Source organism: Xiphophorus couchianus, chromosome 24 (genome assembly GCF_001444195.1).
Source record: "Xiphophorus couchianus chromosome 24, X_couchianus-1.0, whole genome shotgun sequence".
Taxonomy (NCBI): Eukaryota; Metazoa; Chordata; class Actinopteri; order Cyprinodontiformes; family Poeciliidae; genus Xiphophorus; species Xiphophorus couchianus.
The window spans coordinates 6,883,795-6,900,027 of record NC_040251.1 but is presented as its reverse complement, the minus strand read 5'-3'; the positions used below and the strand labels follow the sequence as shown (position 1 = coordinate 6,900,027).

The 16,233-nt window shown below is 38.5% G+C and overlaps 3 protein-coding genes across 3 annotated transcripts in view; all 3 read left to right on the top strand.

Annotated features, from left to right (window-relative positions):
• Window positions 1-1,898: 1,898 nt before the first annotated feature.
• On the top strand, window positions 1,899-4,647 carry LOC114140453 (galactose-specific lectin nattectin-like). Its single transcript, XM_028010313.1, has 7 exons — window positions 1,899-2,008; window positions 2,337-2,396; window positions 3,169-3,175; window positions 3,398-3,477; window positions 3,873-4,007; window positions 4,186-4,297; window positions 4,428-4,647. Exons 2-7 carry the CDS (start codon window positions 2,337-2,339, stop codon window positions 4,496-4,498), a joined length of 465 nt encoding a protein of 154 aa, XP_027866114.1. The 5' UTR covers window positions 1,899-2,008; the 3' UTR covers window positions 4,499-4,647.
• A 2,799-nt stretch (window positions 4,648-7,446) lies between these two features.
• LOC114140331 (C-type mannose receptor 2-like) lies at window positions 7,447-12,129 on the top strand. The gene is made up of 5 exons (XM_028010110.1): window positions 7,447-9,170; window positions 9,292-9,511; window positions 9,620-9,958; window positions 10,688-10,782; window positions 11,907-12,129. The coding sequence occupies exons 1-5, from the start codon at window positions 9,030-9,032 to the stop codon at window positions 12,003-12,005; spliced, it is 894 nt and encodes a 297-aa protein (XP_027865911.1). The 5' UTR covers window positions 7,447-9,029; the 3' UTR covers window positions 12,006-12,129.
• Window positions 12,130-12,920: 791 nt separating this feature from the next.
• The window catches only part of LOC114140315 (macrophage mannose receptor 1-like), a 6,025-nt gene continuing 2,712 nt past the window's right edge, over window positions 12,921-16,233 (top strand). Inside the window, exons 1-3 of the mRNA XM_028010090.1 lie at window positions 12,921-13,004; window positions 15,060-15,256; window positions 15,398-15,617. Coding sequence (XP_027865891.1) covers window positions 12,971-13,004; window positions 15,060-15,256; window positions 15,398-15,617 — 451 coding nt within the window. The 5' untranslated portion in view covers window positions 12,921-12,970. The remainder of the gene's footprint in view (window positions 13,005-15,059; window positions 15,257-15,397; window positions 15,618-16,233) is intronic.

The window sequence follows — 16,233 nt, the reverse complement described above, 5'->3', positions numbered from 1 at the left end:
TTAAACCCCAATTAAGTATAATAAAGAGTTTATTCTATTACATTCCAGTCATTAATTTATATTTATGGATCTCAGAAATTAGAGGGTAAAGTTTCCAGAAGTTTATTGAATGATTTATCATCTTCTGAAGAAAAACACACAAAACCAGCAACATGCAGAGAACAGCAGCAGAACTAAAACCTTTTAGTTCCTTAAAGGTTTGAGCTGCCAGATTCTGGCTGAGTTCACACAATTACCCTCAAACATGAACAGGTTTCATTCAAGTTTATTTGAATAAAACATTTCAGCAACAAACCTTTTAAAGTGCTTTACATCATAAGGACAGAACACAGTCAGCAGAAAATAAGAAACAAACATTACATTTCATCAAATTTCATTATCAGAACCTTCATCAGATATATTGATCAATGTTCCTTTACTAATAAAAGCAGCAGGTCAGTTTCAGCCTGGATTTAAAGGATCTCAGTGTTTCAGCTGTTTGGAGGTTTTCTGGAAGTTTGTTCCTGGTTTGTGGTGCATAGAAGCCAAATGCTGGTTCTGGTTCTGGTTCTGCAGAGCAGACTAGAGCCAGAAGACCTGAGAGGTCTGGAAGGTTGATCCAGCAGCAGCAGATCTTTTCACAGCAAATTTGCCAGAGTTAAAATTTCAATGTTGGCACATATTAGAGCAGTGGTGGCCAAAGTGGGTCCTGGTGGGCCGGTTTTATTCTCTCCCTGGTGGTATAACAATCTTTTCAGCAGGTCAAAGTTCTCCTTAGGCCTCTAATCAGCCATCATTGGATCCAGGTGTGTTAAACCAGGGAGAGACTAAAACTACAAACAGCCGAACCACGATGTTATCAATGCCAATATGAAGATCAGTAATTATTGAAAATATAGTTTGAGTTTCTCTATATATTGTTTAACCCAAATGTTCATAAAACTCATATTTGACATGAGGGGTTTATATTTTTTTGTGTATTTAATAATTACAGTTCAGTTGGTTTTAATAAATCTTAGGATCTGCTGTGTTAGGATTCCAAACAGATTCACCTGCTGCTGAAATATTTTCCTGATATAATTTTTTATCTCTTTTCAGGATCAATTATTTACCTGAACGATGAAAAGTGCACCAGAAATAGTTTCTCCATCTGTGCCAAACACCTCTAACTCCTCCCTCCTCTTCCTGAGAAATCTAACAGACCAAATACAGACCAAAAGTTTGGACACACAGTTGTGTCCAAACTTTTGGTCTGTACTGATATATATATATATATATATATATATATATATATATATATATATATATATATACTGTATATATATAATGCATTTGCTCCCCCATTTAAATGATAGGAACCAGGTGCTCCAGTCACTTCCACAGGTGTATAAAATGAATCACCTTGGCATGCAGACTGTTTTTACAAACCTTTGTGAAAGAATGTCTGGCTCTCAGGATCTCGGTGAATTCCACCTGTGCAACAAATCCAGTGGTGAAATTTTCTTGCTCCTAAATATTCCACTGTCAGCTGGATTATAAGAAAATAGAAGCGTCTGGGAACAACAGCGACTCAGCCATGAATTGGTCGTAAACTGACGGAGCGGGGTCAGTGGATGCTGAAGCGCGCAGTGCGAAGATGTTGGCTACTTTCTGCAGACTCAATCACTACAGACCTCCAAACTTCATGTGGTCTTCAGATTAGCTCAGGAACAATGTGCAGAGTTTCCATGGTTGTATGTAATAATTCTTTAGTGAGACCAGACCAATAATTTCTGTCTGTGTGTAAAACAGAAGTTACATCAACAGCAGCTTGTGTACTGAGGGAGTTTCTACATGTTAGCTGATACCTTCGTTTTACTTTATCTTCATGAAATGGAAGCTGAGGAAATATTTACCACATTTTCTGCTGTTGACAGATTATGGTCACACCACCCAGTGAGGGTATTTAAAGGCTGCGCTCCATCCCTGGACATCCTGGTACCAGGTTCTGCTGCTGAGACTCACTTCACTGCTCACAACCCAAAGAACGGTAACGTTGGAGCTCTTCTTCTTTATCTCAATGCTTTATATATTTTAAAATTCAAATTGATCTTTTGTCATTTCATCAGATACTGAATATGAACAACAATGTCTAAGGGGACCCATGCTCGTCTTTAGCAACGATGCAGTGATTTTTCAGTCAGGGAGTTTCTTCATTTGTCTCAAAAAAGACACAAAAAATGTGCTAAACTGTCCTTACCTCTGTCACATTAATATTAATAACTGTGGCTGTAAAGTGGCAAAGCCTGGATGTATTTAAGGCTATGAAAACATCTGAGAGGCTCTGGTTATCATTTCTCTGGTGATTCTCCCTACAGATGGCTTCAGTCCTTCATGTCGTCTTTCTCATCGGTCTGAGCTGCGCGCTCTGGACGGCTGTAAGTCTGTCATCGTCTTCCTTTACTCCAACAGTTTCAGCCTCTACAGTGACAGAGATCCTCATGTTTCAAGCCTTTATTTCTCATACATTTGATGATCTTGGCTGACAGAAAATAAAAACTCAACATTTTGCTGGATGATCCCCTCAAACCTGCGCTTATCCTTGCACTTTTTCCTTCCACTCAACTTTTAATGAACATGCTTGGACGCAGAACTCTGAGCTTCTTCAGCAATGACCTTTGCTCTCCTTACGGACGGTGCCAGTGGTTGTCCAGACCATAAAGTCCATAACATTCATACATCCAGAATATTTTTGTAAAATTGTAATTTTCTGAGACACTGAATTTTAGGCTTTAGTTCTTTGTAAAATGTAGTGGAAAAATTAAAGTAAGGTCACACCTGCTAGTTGTATTGCTATATGTTTATTCTAGTTCCAGTATTTTCCCACCAAGTTAAACTGTTTTGGTTACATGTACAAGGTCGGACGTTGTTTTTCAAAGCTGCATGGGAACCAGCCTGTTTCCAGGCTTTAATCCATTTGTATAAAACTGTACAGAAAATACAGGTTTGAAATATTTAACTGTGTTGAATTTAAATAAGATAAGTTTTGCTTTCTGACCAATATAATGACATTCTTGTTAATATTTCATTGTTTTAGATGTTTTTACCTCGGGGATAAATATGTTTGCTGCCACACTGTTTAACAGCTTTTGAGATGCATTAACATTTATTTATTAATTTTTTTAATTTCCTCTCTCTCTCTGTTCACAGGGTGAATGTAAGTATTTCATCCTGACAGAAAACAAACTCTTTAAAAGTTTGTCTGATTTTTGTCAGACGTGATCAAAATAACTGAAGATGTTTTGGTGTAAAGTGTTTATGAGCTGCTGCCTTTTGTTCCATTTAATAACAATTATTACAAACTTATCTGGACTCGTTTCCAGATTAAGCCCCGTTGTTTTTCTCTTGTTTGGGATTTGTTCTGCTGTGTGTTTCACAGGTTGCCCTGGCGGTTGGACCCAGTATGGAACTCGCTGTTTCTACTTCTATAATTACCAAACTGAATGGGTGGATGCTGAGGTAGAGCCACGCCGACAGCAAAAACTAAAAACCTGTCGATGCTTCGTGTGTTTTAAATGGATTTAATCTGAAATTACCATCTGAATGCATTTATTTAATTCAGCTTATTTATGTAGAACTAATCCAAAACAAATGTCGCTTCGACACACTTTACAAAAAAAACATTTCAATTCAGTCACACAATTACTTCTAGCTGTCACTTGGCAGTAATCCCTCATACGGAGCATGCATGTAGCAGCAGTGGAGAGAAAAAACTCTCCTTTAACAGGAGGAATCCTCCAGCACAACCAGAACCAGAATCAAATCCTCCATCTGGGTTTTACAGTTGAACGTTTTAGTTCTGCAGTCTGTTTCTTTTAAGCTTTTCTGTTTGCATTTTGTGATTTTTCTTCCAGCGTAACTGCATCGCACTCGGTGCAAACCTGGCCTCCTTCCACAGCCACAGTGAGTACATCTTCCTGAAGAACCTGGTCAGAGCTGCCAGAGGATCCTGGGACAGAACCTGGGTCGGAGGCTACGACGCCGTCAAGGTCAGTTTATTCACGTTTGTGGTTCTGAGAGATGATTTCCTGACAGAAGCCATTCAGTACGTTTTAACTTCCAAGTATGGAGCCCATTTATTCCAGTCTAAGCTCATCACAGAGTTGCCACCAGGTGCATCTGAGGTTCTGCATCAGACTGAGGCTAAAAACAGAGTCTTCCTTTCAGGAGGGTGTGTGGCTGTGGAGTGACGGGTCAAAGTTCAACTACTGCCAGTGGGGCAGCGGGGAACCAAACAACCAGGGCGGCGCAGAACACTGCATGGAGATCAACCTGAAAGGTGAACATTCACAAACTGCCTCTTTCTACAGGAACAGACATTTAAAAAATGACTTTCTGCAGAAAATACTTAATAATTCCAGTTAATCTGATGAGTAGAATTGATTATTGATTGTTTCTGATCTTTTCAGGATCTAGTGAATACGTGAACGATGAAGGGTGCAGCAGAAGGAGTTTCTTCATCTGTGCTAAAAACGCCTAACTCCTCCCTCCTCTTCCTGAGAAATCCGACGTGACCATGTGACCTTCTCACTGGTGATGTCACTTCCTCCAGGACCTCAGGCCTCGATGGCGTCGCTGCTGGAAGATACACGGATAAATAAATTCAAATAAAGCATATGATTAAACAGTTTTGTTCCTGTTTTATTTGTTAAAGATTAAAAGCTTTAATGTTGGTAGAATAAATGAATCTATTTCTCATTTTAATATTCATTTGTTGCTTTTATTCTTCATGTTTATCTTATTTGTGGTGTTTTGACTTAGGAGCCCAGTTTGGCTTTGAATAATGATCATAATAACTTATAGTAATTACTGGTAATTACACCTAAGTCTGTCTGATGTCATTTTAAATGATTGTTTGTGTGTGAAAAGACGTTTTAGTCATTTTAACACAAAGCTCTGACAAACATCTTGATTCGTTTCCTCCCTGCTGTTTTCCTGAAAGTCATGAAGAAGCAGAAAGAATGGATTTATTTATCTATTTTTGTTTTGTTTTTGTATAATGACTCATCACCGCTCTGCCCTCTAGTGGCAGCTGTAGGCATAGCAGCTTCCGGTGAATCAAACCCATCACTCGTCTCCATGCAAATTATTTCCGGACCAGACAATTCCTTCATGTTTAAACATTAAAACATTTACTGTCAAAAGTTGCACCAAGAATTATATTTACAACATATCAGAAATATTTCTGTACAGTTATTAAAATAGCAGAGTCAGATCCAAAATGGCTTTTTGTGCAATATGTGTAAATTTGTGTAAAGAACAAAACAATTTACTATTTATTGTCATTTTTTCTAAGAGTGTAATAATGCCAGGGAGGTGAATACTTTGAGTTCAGTTTATTGGGGGAAGAAAATGTTATGATAAAATAGATTAATTACATCTCCATTAGTTTTCAGTACTGCTGTAATATAATGTTAATTTCTGTTTATTTGTTGTGTTTTAATGGTGTAAAACCCTTTGAACTTCCTCTTATCTGAATGATCTTGACTTGGAGCCAAACAGCTGGAAGCTTTTCTGCTGAAACCTCAAAAAAACTCAGTTCTGTTTGGATCTGAAGCATTTCTGCAGCTAAGCTTCATTTTTACAAAATTGTTCTAAAAGTCCAAAGATGCCAATTTACAAGTAATTTTAAACCAAGATACAGGAACTTATTATCTTTTTATTTTCTTCTAAAGGGTCTCTGTCTCATCGGGTGAATAAAAAATACTGAGATCTGAATCTGCAGGAATCATTTTGGGATTAATCGTTCCGCCATCGGGGCATTTTCTTCTCATAAATTAAATGAACTAAATCATTCTGGCACTGACTGAATCTCAAGCTCAGATAATTTGAGTGAAGTTTGAAGTAAAATATGACAAATAAGAAAATTGAAGTGGCGTAGTCAAAGTACAACAGAATAACTGTTTCATGTTGTTAAACAGGCAGTTTGTGCTGGAAGAAACCCAAACTAAACAATTCATCCAAACGGAGCCGGCCTGATGAAAAACTGATGAAAAACGACAGCTTGATGGCAGCTGCAGCAACAATTTTCAGCTGCACCAACAATTTTCAGCTGCAGCAACAGTTTTCAGCTTCCAGCTGCAGCAACAGTTTTCAGCTTCCAGCTGCAGCAACAGTTTTCAGCTTTCAGCTGCAGCAACAGTTTTCAGCTGCAGCAACAGTTTTCAGCTGCAGCAACAGTTTTCAGCTTCCAGCTGCAGCAACAGTTTTCAGCTTTCAGCTGCAGCAACAATTTTCAGCTGCAGCAACAGTTTTCAGCTTCCAGCTGCAGCAACAATTTTCAGCTTTCAGCTGCAGCAACAGTTTTCAGCTGCAGCAACAGTTTTCAGCTTTCAGCTGCAGCAACAGTTTTCAGCTGCAGCAACAGTTTTCAGCTGCAGCAACAGTTTTCAGCTTCCAGCTGCAGCAACAGTTTTCAGCTTTCAGCTGCAGCAACAATTTTCAGCTGCAGCAACAGTTTTCAGCTTCCAGCTGCAGCAACAATTTTCAGCTTTCAGCTGCAGCAACAGTTTTCAGCTGCAGCAACAGTTTTCAGCTGCAGCAACAGTTTTCAGCTTTCAGCTGCAGTAACAGTTTTCAGCTGCAGCAACAGTTTTCAGCTTTCAGCTGCAGTAACAGTTTTCAGCTGCAGCAACAGTTTTCAGCTTTCAGCTGCAGCAACAGTTTTCAGCTTTCAGCTGCAGCAACAATTTTCAGCTGCAGCAACAGTTTTCAGCTTTCAGCTGCAGCAACAGTTTTCAGCTTTCAGCTGCAGCAACAATTTTCAGCTGCAGCAACAGTTTTCAGCTTCCAGCTGCAGCAACAGTCTTCAGCTTTAGGGGTTGAACACTTTTTACATCCGACCAGCTTCGTTCACAGAAATATTTTCCCCTGAAATGAAAACATTTTCTTTCTTCAGTGACTTTGGAGCGTCTTGAGGGAAATGAGTGATGTGTAAAATAGGATGTAAATGACTCTGGTTTGAATAGTATGAAGTTTCATGAATGGTTCAGGTATTGTCAGCATAAAATGCAAATCGTTCGCATCGTTCCTTTGCATGTCCGTGACAACAGAATCATAAGTGCAACAATAAACAGCTGCAGGTCTGCAGTCAGGCTGCAGCAGCAGAGATGATGGACGCGCTTCACTTCCTCACCGCTGCATCACGTAAGGCTTCGCCTGCTTCCTCTTAACAAAGCTTTATTTTTACCACTGTGAGGTCATGAGGTCAATATCTAAAACCTTCTCTGTTAAAATATACTCTAAGTATATTCAAAAACACGTATCAGCTGCTCTAAAAGACCTCAATAAGGTTTTATTGCTTATGACAAACTCAGATTTTAAGATTAACATAGAAAATGCTCAATTTAATATCTTTTTATGAGATAATAATAATAGTTAGGAGGATGCAGATGTGTTAGTTTAAATTTGACTTTCACAAAATAAACTCAAAGACTGACTATTATTGTTTTATTTTATTTGTTGTGTAATATAAGGCTTATACTATTGTGACCAGTTATGTGCAGATTGATACTGAAATATTGATGCTTCTGCCTTCCGATGCCTTCATGCTCTAAGATCAATTCTCAAATCCAAGTATCAATACTTTCAATACTTCAGTCATTTGAGATAATGTAGCTAAACAAAAGAACGATAGAAAGTAACTCAGACTGAGGCAGCGTTGATGGGAACTACTTTTTCTTCCGCCTGGTGAGTGTGTAATGCGTCAGACATAAACACAATGAGAGTCACATGGAGTCGTTTCAGATTTCATTTTATAGAAGTTCTTAATAACTAAACAAAAGTAGGTTTATTACTTTGGGGTTTTTTAGTTTGCAACATTTTCACATATTTTGTATGACTTCCTGCTGCTGTTAAAATACTAAATGAGGTTTCGGTCTAAATGAATTTCTGAGTTTAAAATGAATACAATCGAGTGATGTCTTCTTTTTAGGAAGCCAAGATTTGAATTACAACAGTTCTTTTAGACTTAGGAGGCAAATTGCATGTTTTTGCACAAAGTATCGGATCGGTTTCACCAATACTAGCTTCAGTTTTACTCAGTATTGGACCAGTATTGGACCAGTATTGGACCAGTATTAGTGGAATCATCACTAACTGGCTGACAGGTGCAAACAGCTAACGGCGAAACGCACCATGAACTCATGAATGATTCAAAGCACCAAGAAACCTCAACAGAAAACGCTGCAATCAAAATAAACAGGAGCAAAAAATATCAACTAAACAAATGCAAATTAAAAGAAAAAAGTTAAACACTACAAACCTGTTCCAAAAAGTGGAAATCCTCCTGACCACTAGGGGGAGTATGGAGTATGTAATATTACCAAAGTAAATATGCTGCTGATCTGTAATACTGTAAAAGACACAAACTTTTCTTTTCTTCTCCAACTTTCTCATTCACATCCTGTTAAAATCATGACATGGAGTCTTTACTGATGTCGGTCCCATGTGGTGGCGACGCCCCCTGGTGGTCTGGAGCCAGTTTCATACACGCTGTTGCATTTTCTCTTTTGCTTCTGCTTCCTGTGGTTGCAGCAGTTTTTAGTTGTAGATTTTTGCTGCTGTTTTCTGTCTTTATGGGGTTTTTTGTTTCCAGTGTTTCTCTGTTTTATTAGTTTTTTGTGTTTGAGTTTTAGAGTTTGCAGCTTTCATGTTTCTGCATGATGTTTGTCTGACTGTGAAGAATTTGCACCTGTTGGCCATCGTCTTATACTCTGTCTGAGCAGCCAACTGATTTTTATTATCATAAACTTTAAACGGACCAAACTTTAGGGTGAGTTTTGCAAATGTTGTACTTCATTCATATTGTGAAGTGAGCTGTTTTAATGCTTCCGAATATTTGTGAATATAAAAAATATTGGAGTATTTGAAAATCCTGAAGTTTTTTCCCTTTCAGGACCAACATGGTGGATAATGAACTGCAGATGAAATGAGTTTGCTGTGTTTGTGCTGCAGTGCTGTGTGTCGCCTCGGCGCTCCCTGAACGCCTGTTTGTTTTTGTCAATGAGTTGATGACCTGGCCGGACGCTCAGAGTTTCTGCAGACAGAACTTCTTGGACCTGGTGACGGTCAGCAGCATGGAGGACATGACGCTCCTGAACAACATGGTGGATCTGGACGCCATGGTCTACATGAACGCAAGTTTCAAACATGTACGTTCGAAAATGCACAGCTGCTCATTTAGTTCCAAGTCCTTCCACAGGTTTCTTGTAGTTAAATGTTGAAGCTGAGTCACTGCGCAGTTTTCACTCAGATGTGATGTGCTGCTTGCAGCGAGCCTGGATCGGTTTGTTTGAGGACCTGAACAGCTGGAGGTGGTCCATTTCTGACCCGAACTTCTACAGAGACGGAGAAGCTGCGTTCAGGAACTGGAACGTTGGGGAACCAAACAACTACCTGGGAAAAGAAAGCTGCGGCGGGATGTGGAACAACGGCTTCTGGAACGATAATCCCTGCCAGATGTTCGCCAAAGCAATCTGCCACAACGTGCAGGGTGAGAACGGAGGATCAGACCAAACCTCTGCATTTATGTCTTAACGAACATGACACCGTAACTCAAAAATAAATGAATCAGGATGAACTCTTGACCTTTCCTCTGCAGAGCAGAATGTTTCGCTGATCTTCATCAACCAGACGATGAGCTGGCCTGCAGCCCAGAGCTACTGCAGACAGCATCACACTGACCTGGCCAGCGTGAGGAGCATGTCAGAGAACGAGCAGATGAAGGGCCTAGTCCAATCAGCAGGAGAGATTCAGGCCTGGATCGGTCTGTACAGAAACTCCTGGATGTGGGTGGATGGCAGTAACTCCTCCTTCCGCCACTGGAGAGCGTCGGAACCCAACGGGTCAGAGGAGAACTGTGCAACAGCCGTTCATGCAGACGCCGGGCAGTGGGAGGACTGGCCTTGCTCCTGGAAAATGCCTTTTTTTTGCAACGCAGGTAAGCCTTGATTCTTAAGATTTCCTCAGTAAAATGATTTTATCTTCTGTTCAGACAGTTTGTTTCCACTAACAACTTTCAAAAGGATTTAGTTAAAATATTGAAAAAGTTCAGAGCAAAACCTTTATTTCAGAACGTCCATCCGTCAGCTGACCTGCTGACCCCGGCTGGAGGGTCACTTTGCATCCATCTGCTTCTCTAAAAGTCACAAACATTAAATCCTTAAACAAATCTAATCTCCACAGAGTTTCCATCGGGTTGTGATTCAGAGTTTACAGAATTTTAAAGAGATTGCAACAGATTAACTTTCCTCTTCTGTGAAATATGTCAATATTTTCTGCAGCAGGTCAGGACAGAAGTGGCTCAACAGAACCTTAAAAAGCCCGATTTCATAAATTCCTCCAATTTAAACACAAAACGTGACGATTTACGGCTTTTCTTCACCTGGAAACCGACCTGCTGGTAGAAAACAATACTGCCATAAACAAGGTGGTTATGAAGGAATAAATAGCTGAGATTTACCTCTTTCAATCTGCTCTGAAGAAAAGAAACAAACTGAAGTACAAATAATGCAAAGAAAACTGATCTGAGTAGTCATCCCTGTGGCGCTCCAGGACTGCTACTGGTCCAAACCCAAATCAATGGGTTTGATGCCAAACCAAGATTTAAAAACTGTTTTTCTTTTCATGTCAAATGGAGAAGGTTGTGACACCAGTTCGTTTGTCAAAGTTCCAGGTTCAAAGCAGGTGGTGAAGGTGAAGCTGGTGAAGTCTTCCTCTCTGGACCTGAGTGACCCGGCGGTGCTGGCAGACCTGCTGCAGCAGGTACGGCTTCTGGGTTAGGACGGAAATCTGCTATAACGCTCCACACCGGGGGAAAACCCAACAGCAAACTGACAATCAAAGCAAGATTTAATGAAATTAAAAATAGCCAAACAGCAAAGGTAAAATCACTGCATGAAAATACTGTGAAGTAACTGAGCAGAATTATTTAAGAAACATACAAATTATTCATTTCTGCATTAAAACCAACAGATAATTTAAATGAAGAAATAATAAAACAGAGCAAACAGCAGACATGGAAACACTCACTGAGTTTCTGTTACAAATGATCTCAGAACTTTGTCAATATTCTGCTTATGTCAAGAAAACACAATTTTGCAATTGTGGTGTTTCCATAAAATAAGAAATTAAATTATAATCACACGTCAATAAGTTTGTTTGATGCAGTAAATCGTTAAAAACCAAACCTCGCCATGATCCTCCTACCACTTCCTGTCGTCTACTTCTTTGTATTTTCCTCCAGCGGCATCATCTGGTTGTTCATCATGTGACTCGTGCGATGCAAAAATAATGTTTCCATTGCGGTTTTTCAAAATACACTAATTTCCATAGAGCTGAAAAGTTCTTTGACTAAATAAAATACTATTCTTGGTTCTCATTACCTTCCTGATGGTGTAAAAATCTGTGTTTGTATTTTGATTAGACACATGACATTTTGTGCCTTTTTGATCGCATTAGCATTCCATACATAGAGCAGGAGAATCAGACTATTTAGAGTTTTCCAGACAGTGGACCACACAAAAACACACACAAATTACAAAGTTATTTTGTATTGTTGTAACCATTAAAAAATTTCCCCTTCAGTTCAACCGTATGAGTGGAAACACATTGTTGATGTTATCATTATAAAATAACTTGCAATTAAGTTTTGGCAAAAATCAATGTGATTTTTACAGCGTTGTTGTTAGCAGCTGCTGAAAGTAACTTAAAAAAGTTACTTTTAACGTAACTTAGTTACTTTCCAAATCAAGTAATCAGTAATCTAACTAAGTTACATTTTCAAGGAGTAATCAGTAATCCAATAAAAGTTACTTTTTCAAAGTAATATGCCATCACTGGGGATTATTTTTGCCCTGATTGTCAGAAATGAAAATGTTGCGTCTCAGTTTGAACAGAAGCTGAAGGGCAGCAGAGAGGATGGAAACGTCAGGCTGAGCTGGAGGAAAACATCGGATGGAGAAATCTTCCACCAGGAGCCATCGTGACCTGGACTCCTCTAAAGAAAGAACAGCTTCACAAATCTACAGTTTATATTTGTGATGTGATTATCATAATTTGTTTGTGCTGTTAGCTAGAAGGTTTGGAGGTCTGAGAGTCTGAATGGGTGAATAAAACATGGCTGATTCAAACTAAATATTGTTTTTTCATTCTTTTAGATTGAAGCTTCATCTAGTGAGTATTTCTGAGCTAAACTGGCAGCAGATGGAAATATAAGTTATTAAAATATGTAAAGTACAACTAATGATAAATATCATTGGTGGGAACGGCTGGCTAAGAAGCTAGCTGCGCTAACACTAAAGCTCTAATCAGAAACATTAGTTTTGCTAAAGCTAAAGCGCTACGTCAACATGGTATTTAGTGGAAGCTAATGCACATCAGTGTCTGTGTGACATGACGAGAGCAGAGCTTTATTTACCTTCCCATATGTTCCAACCAATTATCATTTTGTTTACATGAATTCTATAAAATGTGATTTCATGTGTGAGCGTCGCACAAGCAGCTCTGAATCTGAAGAAATGCTTAAAAAACCAAAAACTGTTTTTTCCTTTTCCTCGCAATAAATCTGCAAAGTTTTTAAAACGGAAATAAAAAGTGATTTTAGAAATCTGTTCAGAAAGTGTCACTGTGCTGTCTGAGGTTAGCAGTGAGTCCAAAATATCTTCAAATTAAAATATCTGTTCATAGAACGCTGAACCAGATTTGATGGGGCTTCACTGGTTTTGGGGTAAATTTTGTTTAAAGATGTTTTTCATCCTTTCTGACTGAAGCGCCTTGTAAATAATATGTAAATAAAAGTAGTTTGAATACTCTGAAGTATATTAAATGGATCAAGAATTAAAACCCAGAATAGGAAGAGTTTGCATCCTCTTTTTGCATGTGCGTGACAGCAGTGATATAAATACTATAAGCAGCTGCAGCCTGACGGAGCTGAAGGGAAAAACTCAGGAGGATGAAAATGCTTCACTTCATCACAGCTGCTTCCTGTAAGTGTCTCAGATTATCTCATGATTTTATGCTCCTGTTGCATCCTGGGAATCATTTGAAATTACCATTTTTGGTAATACACTGACAGAACTTTATTCATTCTTGTAATGTATCTTCTGTATTTAATTTAATTGCTTAAAACATTATGTGTAGTTATTTCTGTTCAGACACAGAAGAATCTGAGCAACGCGTCACTGTTAGCATCAGCAGAAGAAGAAGCTCTGTAATGTGACTGTTATCTGTTTGCTGCTGCTCCAGAGAAAACAATCCCAAAAATACAAAGTCCTGTGTGTTTCATGAGAGCAACGTTCTGATCTGCTGCCATAAAATCAGCAGCTGAACCTGCAGGAGGACAAAGATTCACTTCCTAAAATTATACTCAAGAGTGAAAAAGTATCTGGAAAAAACATTAACAGATCAAAAAATCTGGTTTCATATTTAAAAATCACATTTTCCAACAGACAAAAAGAATAAAGTTATGTGCAAAGTAAAAAAAATTATTACAAAATAATTTAAGGCAGAAAAAACACTTTGTTTTCTTTTTTTATTTTCAATATAAAATGTATTAAATTGTTACATCATAATGTATACAGGTTAGAACAGGGTAAAATACTTCCAGTGACAATATATACGGTAGTTATTACTTCATTTTTATGAATTCGAAACTAACAGCAAAACTACAAAGATTGTGTTCAAGCAAGAGGTCTCACTTTGACATTGGAATATTACTCAGATAAAAGTAAAATGAACAAAAAGTTCTAAAACTACTCCTAAAATTACATTTTGTCCAAAAAGTTACTCAAGTAAATATAACTGAGTAAAAGTACTTAACCTGTGAAACCTACAGAGAAGGATTTTGGGTCATAGGAAAAAAATTAATTATTTTTCTCAGAATTGTAACAAAAAAATTTACTTAAATCTGACATGCATGCATTAAATCTGCACAAATAATATCAATAAAGCTGATTTTTCCCAGGTAACCATCATCACTAAAGTCAGAATTAAACAAAGAGTTGAAGTTCTGGATAAGAAAGTCTAAAGAGCAGATTCTACAGGACATGGCGACGATAAGAGAAATAATGTCCGACTCAACGTTTGAATCTTCATGTCACTGACGGAGCCACCTTTCCCCAAACCTGCCCCGCCTGTCCAAATGGACCAGTTACACCGGGCCAAAGCAGTTAGTCCACAACTAGATTTACGTTCACAATCCAGCATAATCTAAAAAAACCGCAGATTTATCCTCTTCTCACAAAGTGCTCTTTCTTATACGTTTTCTCTAAAAATTGCAGGAAGTTTGAGGCGATAACTGAGATGCTAACGGCTCAGTGACCTCTGTGACCTCAATGACCTCAGTGACCTCTGTGACCTCAGTGACCTCAATGACCTCAGTGACCTCAGTGACCTCAATGACCTCTGTGACCTCTGTGACCTCAATGACCTCAGTGACCTCAGTGACCTCAATGACCTCTGTGACCTCTGTGACCTCAATGACCTCAATGACCTCAGTGACCTCACTGCTGCTCAAGTTTTAAGAAAAAACCATCCATCCATACTGAATGAATTTGCCTGTTGAATGAATAATAATAATGAATGATAGATGGATAGTGAATGGAAAACAAACATGTTTTAATTAAAGATTCACCGCACACACACACACACACACACACACACACACACACCTGCAGTTTTTGTTAAAGTTTGTTATAGAAAAAAATCTGATTTGGAAAAATTTCTTTTGTCTGATTTTGATATTTTTTGTGACTTTTATGAATTATTGTCATTTTCGTTCATGACAACCAAAATTTCCACTTAACATTTTATTTTGGTTCACCTGATGATGTAGTTTTTAAATCTTAACTTACTGATCGTTTGATCAGTTGAGTAAACTTTTTACCAAATACTTTTTCACTTACTGGAGTAAAACATGTTGAAGCAGAGCTGCTCTTTCTTCATTATAATTTCTGCCTAAAGCAGGACAAGTTTTTCCTCGTTATTGTCAGGAAGTAAATCCGTCTCTGCGTGTTTCAGCTGCTGCTGTGTTTGTGCTGCAGTGCTGTGTGTCGCTGCGGCCCCCCCTCCACTCCTGTTAGTTTTTGTCAATGAGTTGATGACCTGGCCGGACGCTCAGAGTTTCTGCAGACAGAACTTCTTGGACCTGGTGACGGTCAGCAGCATGGAGGACATGATGCTCCTGACCGACATGGTGGATCTGGACGCCATGGTCTACAACAGCTCAGATTTCAAATATGTAAGTTTGTTAGAATCTGGTCTAAAACCTCAACTGGTGCAACGAGTCAATAAAAAATAAAAACAGCATTTTTCTGTGACTTCTGAAAGGCAGAACAGTTTGTGTGTTTATATAAATCAGAACTTTCTGTGCTGCTTGCAGCGAGCCTGGATCGGTTTGTCTGAGGACCTGAACAGCTGGAGGTGGTCCATTACTGACCCGAACTTCTACAGAGACGGAGAAGCTGCGTTCAGGAACTGGAACGTTGGGGAACCAAACAACTTCCTGGGGGCAGAAAGCTGCGGCGTCATGACGCATTTTGGAGGCTTTGCTGATGTAGAGTGTGTAAAACTCAACAAACCAATCTGCTGTGACGTACAAGGTGAGGATGACGATTCTGATCGCTCTACATCCATGATAGAATAGCTAAATGTTTAGCTTAATTTAATATTTATATTTAGCTTAATTGGATTTAGCTAAATATTTGTATTTGGCTAAATTAACGGCATGAATCCTAGTGAGCAGCTGCTGCTTCTTATACATGAAATAAAATTCAATAAAAAAACAAAACAAAACAATAATTATTGTAAAACTAGCTAAAACATTCATTATGATAACAGTTACAAACAACATTACTCCTGAAACACTCTATGTAATGAAAAGTGTTGAATTATAACACATATAATTAAAACACAGAACTGATTCTAATAGCAAAAGGGGGAGGAGCTGCCGGTCACTGGTTGCTATGGTAACCAAAAATAAATGGTTATTTTTATAACCATTTATTTTATCAAATAAAATAAATAAATTTATAAAATAAAAAAGACTTGTATTTTATTACAAGTCGTTTCTCCAAGTCTGCAGAAATCCAATCCAATACGTCACCTTCTAACTTCAAGGCTGAAACAAGCAAAGAGCAGATTCTTTGGAGGTGAAAGGTCAAAGCTTTCACTCATTCTACCATGGAGGGTAAAACTGGCTTCATCTTGTGAATATTT